Source organism: Amaranthus tricolor, chromosome 13 (assembly GCF_026212465.1).
Source record: "Amaranthus tricolor cultivar Red isolate AtriRed21 chromosome 13, ASM2621246v1, whole genome shotgun sequence".
NCBI classification, from domain to species: domain Eukaryota; kingdom Viridiplantae; phylum Streptophyta; class Magnoliopsida; order Caryophyllales; family Amaranthaceae; genus Amaranthus; species Amaranthus tricolor.
The window spans coordinates 9386955-9395310 of record NC_080059.1 but is presented as its reverse complement, the minus strand read 5'-3'; the positions used below and the strand labels follow the sequence as shown (position 1 = coordinate 9395310).

At 36.2% G+C, this 8356-nt stretch overlaps 2 protein-coding genes across 2 annotated transcripts; one reads left to right on the top strand and one right to left on the bottom strand.

The window, feature by feature from the left end:
* Window positions 1-1385: 1385 nt before the first annotated feature.
* Window positions 1386-3420, top strand: LOC130798790 (probable adenylate kinase 7, mitochondrial). The gene is made up of 4 exons (XM_057661886.1): window positions 1386-1463; window positions 1546-1686; window positions 2072-2260; window positions 3253-3420. The coding sequence occupies exons 1-4, from the start codon at window positions 1386-1388 to the stop codon at window positions 3418-3420; spliced, it is 576 nt and encodes a 191-aa protein (XP_057517869.1).
* A 169-nt stretch (window positions 3421-3589) lies between these two features.
* LOC130797691 (probable inactive leucine-rich repeat receptor-like protein kinase At3g03770) lies at window positions 3590-8026 on the bottom strand. The gene is made up of 7 exons (XM_057660397.1): window positions 6185-8026; window positions 5964-6097; window positions 5291-5534; window positions 4999-5207; window positions 4888-4913; window positions 4172-4283; window positions 3590-4090 (listed from the first exon to the last, which is right to left on the bottom strand). Exons 1-7 carry the CDS (start codon window positions 7533-7535, stop codon window positions 3860-3862), a joined length of 2307 nt encoding a protein of 768 aa, XP_057516380.1. The 5' UTR covers window positions 7536-8026; the 3' UTR covers window positions 3590-3859.
* Window positions 8027-8356: the final 330 nt, after the last annotated feature.

Here is an 8356-nt window from a genome sequence, read left to right as displayed (position 1 = left end):
CGTGTGACAACACGTAGCAGGTTTCAAAGAACAATCCAATACACATCAGAGACTTCATACAAATGTCAAACAGGTTGAATACAAGCAATGTGTTTATCTTAGTATGCATAGGCTCTTATACATTCATTATTAGATAATTCCAACTTGTAACGTAGCCCGTCCTGTTCGGGTCGTTCAAGTATAAATCAAAATCCTTTTTTTAGAGGAATACACTTGGGAGAGCTAATTCCAAGGCAACCACCGACCTAAGACGTTGCCCGTCCTGTGCGGGTCGTCAGAGGTAAAGTATGCATACCCCCATGGTGACCGTAATGATCCAAAACTACTATAGGAACAATAATTGTAATAATCCAAACCAAAACGTTAACCCCTTTGGGTAACAAACATATAAATCCTCAACTTTCAAGTAACTTCTTTCAAATTATTTGAGATGTCTAATCCTTATGTGATTTACAATGCCTCGATTAGAAATGAAACAACACTACTTGCACAACCACATAAACAGTATGGTCTAAGCGTGTACCTTGAAGCGCTGCAAACAAAACGAAGTTCAATCACGATAGGAATTTCACCCTCTTATGAATCAAGGTCCTAGACACCATACACACACAAAAATCACGTATTAGAACGTGTTTACACATCTAATCCACTTCATACTATTAAGACACTATTAGGACTTAATAATTTTAAATAGTTTCACCCAAATCTTACTAATTCCAAAAATTCGAATTTAACCAGAAACTTAAATGGTGGTAACATGGATTGCTTTTGATTCAAACTTGGTTACAAACATCGTCTGCAACTTTATACATGATTTCATGTGTCATTTTAATATAATCCATTATAATGCCAAACCCAGAAAATAAATCTTTGGTTGGCCCAACGAAAGGTTGTTAGGAGATAAATTTTCTAACCTATATCTCTATATCTTGATTAAGGATTTTGCTGTATAGGGTTGCATATACGCATTAAACATTTTTCTAAACTGGTATTGTTTTAGGAATTGTGACAAACTATGCAAAATATGATGTTATTGACCCTTGTTTATTACCAACTATTTCCATGTTTAGCGTTTTATATTTAGTCCTATGGCTGCATATATCTTTTCTCAATAATCAACATATAAATAATAAACAACAACTAAGCCAAAGCCTTAATGCTAGAAACATAGTTTTTATTTATTTCTTGCCTACTTACACTGTTACACAGCCTTTTCATATCCTATATTTTGAAGAAAATCTAGCTCCAATTGTAATAAGAACAATCAAGACAGACAATTAGGCCTAAATTTTATGGATGTTCTTGCAAATAGTAGCCACAATATTTGTGAATTACCATAAGGAGCCTCTTTGTATTGAACATAACATATATCGCACACTGTTATCATGATTGTTTCAGTTCTATCATCACGGGCTTCATCTCTATACACAGATGTGCATGATGGAAAGGGTGTGCTAATGATTGTAGAATGGTCTCATAGAATACTTATTTCATTTCGTTTTTTGGAAGGCTTATCAGTTTTTGCCTTTTTGCTTATTGCTGTAGATTGCTGATGCAATTAATTGTGGGAAGCCTGTTCCTGAAAGCATAATCTTCGGCTTGCTGTCAAAAAGACTTGAAGATGGACATTACAGAGGTGAAAATGGATTTATTTTGGATGGAATTCCTCGGACACGCCTCCAGGCTGTAAGCTTTTACCATTTCTATATGCTCTGATTGTTTGTGCTATATTTATGCACTTGTGCTCATTTTAGTTGACCAAACCCACCTGAATTCACTTGTTCTTTTAGGGGATTATTCTATTTTGAGTAAGATCCAGAGTGGAACATATCTCTTTTGTTTATATTGATTCTTGCATTTACATCCCCCACACCTTCTAGGGACTAGGATACTAATAGTCTTGGTTTCTTTGGTGGAACATTTCGTTTTTGTTTCTATTGATTGTTGCAGTTCCATCCTCTCACCATTAACTATTAAAGATAATACAGCTAGTCTGGGTATCTCCAAAGGCCTAAAGTTAGGCAACATATTTCTTATATGATTCTGATAGACTATGATCCATTTATTGTAGGAGATCCTTGACGAACTGGTTGATATTGACCTAGTTGTGAATTTTAAATGCTCTGAGGACCATTTTCAGATAGTTGGTTCTCCTGCTGATTCAACTGCACTTTGTGGCAGAAGCAAATCCAGTTTTTCGGGTCTTAACAGGACCAATGAAAATTCCGAGTTTATGGTCAATGCATTCTACAGAGAGCAAGTGACTTCCTATTTCGATCTATTATGCTTGTCTGGAATTTAGCTTTTGTGCAATTAAGCACTGCCACTGATGCTGCAAATATAGAAGTTTTACTCACCTGCTTCTAATATAATTTTAGTAGTTAAAGCTGTCCCAGCACGTATGTTGTAAAATGTCGTTAAAAATTGCAATTGATACTAGAAAAAGGCGTTATCAATATTATTGTGCGGATATCAAAAAATGGTGCATTGGACTTCATGGAGCATCCTGTATTTTGGATCATAAGTGTTATGAATAGTAGTATACTAATGTGATTATGAGAGTATACTAATGTGTGACTTGAGTGCACTTTAATGGGATGAATTCATGAGTGTGACTCTTGAGTTGTGGAATCCAAAAGGGTGTAATAAGGTGAAGAGTATTCATGGGAATTATTGGTGTTAATGAAGATTAAGGTGAAGAGTATTCATGTGTGTGACTCTTGAGATAATGCCTCTTCAAATCCTTAGACTTAATTCTTAGTATTCATTACCCAAAATTAACTATGTATTTATGTGAGCCATTCATCTTCAAGTACCTAGTACTATAAATAGGGCTCTCATACCCACACTTCAAGTATGTGTGTAAAACACATCAAACACAACCCTTAAGCCAAACACATAGCCTATTGTTGTTATCTCTATCTCAATTGTAATTCTTCATATTGAAGTGTTGTTTGTATTCATTTGATATAATATAAACATAACTACACACCACGGAGGACGTAGCCATCATTGGGTGAACCTCCTTAAATCTTTGTGTCCTTGTTTGTTACTTTGTCAAACTTATTTTTGCTCATTGTTGTTTGTTCTTAACATCGTAAGTATTTGGCGATCGTTTTCAATAAGCAATCAATTAAAAATGACTGATAAAGTTAACCTGCGTTTGTGTTATAATCGGTCATAAGAGCATGGTGTGGTGAACTTCACAAAATTTTGTAGACACAAATACTAATATGTTTTACTTCACCATAGATGCAATTTCTTGAGGCCTACTATCAGAACCAGAATAAGCTCATTGACTTTCAAGTGGGGGATGCACCAGGAGATAACTGGAAAGGACTGCTAGCTGCTCTACATAGCCAGCATATAAATGCAGTTCATTCTTCGCAGACATTGACAACGAGTTTCAGGAGACCTTGAGTACGAAACTTGAACGTTATTTCGAGTCTTAATTCTCTTTGCTCTGATGTAAATATGATGCGAGTATAAAAACCTATCTCCACCCTTATTTCTAAGATGAGCAGCAGTATACGAGTTAACTGCTGTTACCTTTTGTTCGGCTAGAATGCCGATTGTAGATAATTGAGAATTTTTGTGGATAAACAACATTAGAACTAGTTGAAGGACAAGAATATTTGCCAAGATATACATGTTTGAAAGCAGTTCCAATTAAATCATGTATTACATATTTTCAACAACTCATGGAGCATGTGAATTAGAACTGCAAGTGGAGAGAGTCTGCTCTTTTCTCTCGGGCTAACGGCCAATACATTTACAGTAAATATAAGTATGTGCCTTGTTCTTTCCAGACTCTGGTTTTCACCAGTTCGATAAGCACCAGTTTTTTGCAGGAAATAGCTCATAAATGTGCCGGAGAGCTAAATCTTGGGTCACCATCTGCAGTTCCTTGTAGCTGAGCAGCGTACTGGAGATTCCAAAGCACATCCTCGAATGAAGGACGTGTTGATGTTTCAGATGAAACGCACTTGTTTGTTACTGAGATGACTGTTGACAATGATTCTTTTGACGAGGTAGACAATACGATTGGGTCGACAATTCTTCTCTGACCTTCCTCGCTTCCAAGTGATGCCTGTTGCGAAGTTTCGACATTTGATTACAGAATGAAACATGATTTTGATACAATCTGCTGTCAATAATATAAGAAATTTACCATTTCCTTCAGCAGAACTGCCTTCTTTTTGGCAGAAACTGACGGTCCAATGATAGATTCCAATAGTATAAATCCGAAGCAATATATGTCATCCTCAAGAAGCTTCATTTGCCTGCAATACAGAAGCATCAGAAATAACTACAACACACCATAACCCAAAGGCGGGATTTTGGAGATCAAATATACCTAATCTTATCTTTGTTAGTGATAACAAAGATAGTTTCTGACTAACCCTTGATAGGATACATCATCTACAACTTTACATATCTAGAGCTTTACGTAAAGATAAAACGCACATAATTCAACGAACCATTTTAATATCATTCCCTATAATCTGAAACCATTAACGGCTCGTTTCGTTTGGTATGTGGTATTTAACGTGGTAATGGGAATGAAAACAAGTATAATTTTAGTTAAAAAATCTCTTGGCTATCTTGATGGTCATGCTTGTCCAACTTCAACCATCTCATTTTCTTCATAAAATTCATTCTAATGCATTACCATTGGAAGAGGTGATATTAGGTCGTAATGAAAATTTATACGCAAATTGATCAAAGTTTCATCACCATGGAAATGACATGGAACTTTTGATGAAGTTTAACATTATACATCATTTCCATTACCACCATTTAGTATCACTAACCAAACGGCCGCAAGTAGAAATTACTAGAATATTGTAATTAGATTTTAACTAGCTCAAGGGGACTTGCTCTTACCATGATTTGGCATTTGTTACCTTTCCCTGAAAATCCAATACAAAGTGTTATAATCAGCCATTTGAGAATTGAAAAACAAAGTGAAGATTACACTATGTAAAATGAACTCACTCCAAATTCATCATCATCATTGATGATTGACAAACCATAATCACCGAGTTTTGCCCTTCGATGTTCATCGAGCAATATATTATTGGTTCTCAATCGGTTATTGAAAAAACCGGGTATGACTCCAGTGTGAAGGAACTGTACAGCCTTAGCAATATCGATGAGAATCACTAATCGCTCAGACCATTTGAGAGCTCGAACTTGACGATGATCTGGGATTGTGTCATTTGTTACGATGGTTATGGTCCAACGAACATCATTGACAGAAGAATATGAAAATATAGGGAACACTAACCAGACAGATGAGAGCGGAAGTTCCCATTAGGCACATATTCGTAAACCAAATAAACCTTGTTTCCATCGGAATCAGCCTTTGCCTCATTGTCAATGCAGTGGCCCAGAAGACAAACCAAATGGGGGTGCCGAAACTTGGCCAAAAGGTCCAGCCGAAGCTTGAGATTCCGAGTGGTGTATTTATTCGACAGAGATAGGCACCTTATTGCTACCACAGTTCCATTCTGTAACGTTCCTCGATACATCTGTCAAAGTCATGGAAATTAAGGACTAAAAATGTCACTTTAGCTCAACTGATTTTCAGCAAAGTTTAAGGGTAGTGTGAAATTTCTATTGGCATTCTTATTACTTCACTTTTTCCTTTGTTGGGTAACTTGCCATACTATTATAACAATCAAAAACAAGATTCACGAATCGTGATTACACAATGACATAAAGCTCTTAACTTCGATTTGTATAATGTAGCAAATTCAAAAGAACATGGGAGTATATGTGACGGGATCACTGTCACATAATTCACTAATCTCCTTTCATATCACGAATAAAGAAAAGAATCATGGTCAGTTTTGGGCTATTATAGGGTCATTTTGAGCGAATAACAAATTCAAAAAGCGAATTATGTTACATTGGACGGGATGAATGAAGAAAATCACAAAGTATTGAAAATACAATACCTTGCCTCTAAAACCTTCCCCCAACAAAGAAGACATATCAAAGTTTTTGGTTGCTTCTTTAAGCTCTTCCAAGGTAAATATTCGACAAGCCGGTAGTTCTTGTGTACCAGATTTTGCTGCTTCAGATATATACCCTGGGACAAATAAAGAGAAACATAAAATCAACAAGAAATTTGAGTACATTTTCAAATCAGAATTCTAGGAAATCAAATTCAACCTACTTGCATTTTTTAGAATCTCTGAAGTGACTCCAGTTGCACTACTTTCCACACCATTCTTCTGCAACAGATTCTGCTCTCGAAAACCTCTTCGACAGTATCTTCGAAAAATCACTAGAAATACAACGGCTAGAATTCCCATTACAACAACTGTTCCTCCAATCACACCGACTAAAGTTAATGCGCTTTTGGCTATCGAAATTTTCTTCTTCTGAAGCTTACAAGACGACAGTGGATGCTGGTTTTGTACACCAGCAGCTGTCAAACAATTCCCATAAAATTGCGCGGTAACTTTGCTTAAACAACTCGGAATCTCACCAGTTAATCTGTTATTCGACAAGCCAACAAACCCGAGTTTCTCCCCACATGCCAAATGAGGAGGGAGTGATCCACTAAACTCATTTGATGCCAGATTCAGGTAAGCAATATTAGGCAATGAGAAAATAATGATGGGTATTCTTCCTTGTAGATGGTTAAGTGATAAATCGAGATGCTGCAAGCGATTCAGTTTCCTGAATTCTTGTGGTGATATTTCACCGGTGAACGAATTATTATTGAGTAATGCCATTAACAGACCATCAGGAAAATTGGGAAGTTTCGAGTCGAATTCATTTCTACTCAAATCCAATACTTTAAGACCATTTAAACTACTTAAATCAGGCAAATCCCCAGAAATCTTGTTGTTTGACATTGCAAGTGTATGCAAACTGTTGATTTTCCCAATCGAAGCAGGAAATGGACCCTTCAGCTGATTATTAGATAAGCTTAAGATTGAAAGATTTGATAAAGAGTTTAACCAATCAGGAATACTTTCATTAAAGAAGTTACCATCAAGTCTAAGTGTTTGAAGCTTCACAATAGTAGCAATTCTTGGTGGAACAGAACCATACAAAAAATTAGAGCTTAGGTCAAGAAACTCCAATGAAGATAACCTATTAATTTTATCAGGAAGTGGGCCCCAAATGCCTAAAGAAACTAAACTAAGAGCTCTTAAACTTCCTAGCCTAGCTAAAGTTGCAACAAAGGAATCCATTGAAAATCTCTGTGACAAAGTCAGATTTGGAATTGCATACCCAAAAAAGATGGGTTCTTTAGAAGGCTTACTACCCATAATCCTAAGCTCAGTAACAACATCATTTTCACAAGTAACATTCATTTTGGTGGAGGAAGACATGAAACAGATATTTTGCTTGTCATTATTCCACACTTCCAATTCAATTGGGTACTCCAAAAGCTTTCTTAATTGTAGAAGAACTTGAACTTGTGAGGATTGCAATTGAAAGGTACCCATAATGTAAAAGCTAAAAGAGATTGAGAGAATAAAGTAGAGGGTCCAATAATTACACATACCCATTTGAAATTGTTATGATTACACCTTAAAGCACTGAATTTCATAAAGTAAACCAGAAACCCAAAATCAGGTTTTTTTAAGCAAAACATCGAACACCTGGTCACAAGAGAAAGGACCAGAAATGCTGTAAATTTCTAACCACATATTTGGGAATTTGTTGTGATTTCAAATCAAAACACTGAAACAAATGAGAAAAAATCCTGGGAATTCAGCAAGAAAATAAATGATGAAGCAAGAAAAGGTAGTAAAATGTTTTAGAATTACTAATTTGTCTTACCAGTCATTTCTGAGTATTAATGGTAATTGGTAAAGATTTGAGTGTTAGCACATGGAACCTTCCTTACCTGCAAGAGTATAAGGATTGAAAAGTCTAAATGCATTAATGAGGGGTGGGGCTCTTTCTATCTCTCTTTGATTGAGCAAAATAACCACACCAAAGGAGTGGGCACTTGACAGAGCAGTAGATAAAGCCAAGAGAGAAGACTCAACAGGAGATTGTGTCGTGTTGGGCCACCCACATACAATAATTGTCGTGTTTTGTGTCAAGTCGTATTGTGCTTAGTCACCTAAAAATAAGGTCTGATCATAAAAATTAGGTCATGTTAACCACCCGTGTGCAGTGTCTATCGTGCTTTGTGTTTGTTAGAGTATACTACTATAACAAATATGGGGCCTCAATTATCAGCTTAAGTTTTTAGATGAGCTGATTCCTTGATGTGGTATTAGAAACATACTTGACAAGAGATTACGGTTTTGAATCTCAACCACCCCTTAAATTCAAGTGGAATATTTCGCACTAGGTAGGAGGAGGGTCCATGCTGCAT

What these genes read in the sequence shown, in the direction of transcription:
- LOC130797691 (XM_057660397.1), bottom strand. Translation starts at nt 7,535, where the DNA reads ATGGGTATGTGTAATTATTGGACCCTCTACTTTATTCTCTCAATCTCT. An exon ending in GGGAAGGTTTTAGAGGCAAG is followed by an intron (nt 5,535 to 5,963) that starts GTATTGTATTTT and finishes TGACTTTGACAG; the next exon opens with ATGTATCGAGGAACGTTACA. An exon ending in CAGTTCTGCTGAAGGAAATG is followed by an intron (nt 4,091 to 4,171) that starts GTAAATTTCTTA and finishes ACTTCGCAACAG; the next exon opens with GCATCACTTGGAAGCGAGGA.
- LOC130798790 (XM_057661886.1), top strand. Translation starts at nt 1,386, where the DNA reads ATGATTGTTTCAGTTCTATCATCACGGGCTTCATCTCTATACACAGAT. An exon ending in CTCGGACACGCCTCCAGGCT is followed by an intron (nt 1,687 to 2,071) that starts GTAAGCTTTTAC and finishes CATTTATTGTAG; the next exon opens with GAGATCCTTGACGAACTGGT. An exon ending in ATGCATTCTACAGAGAGCAA is followed by an intron (nt 2,261 to 3,252) that starts GTGACTTCCTAT and finishes ACTTCACCATAG; the next exon opens with ATGCAATTTCTTGAGGCCTA.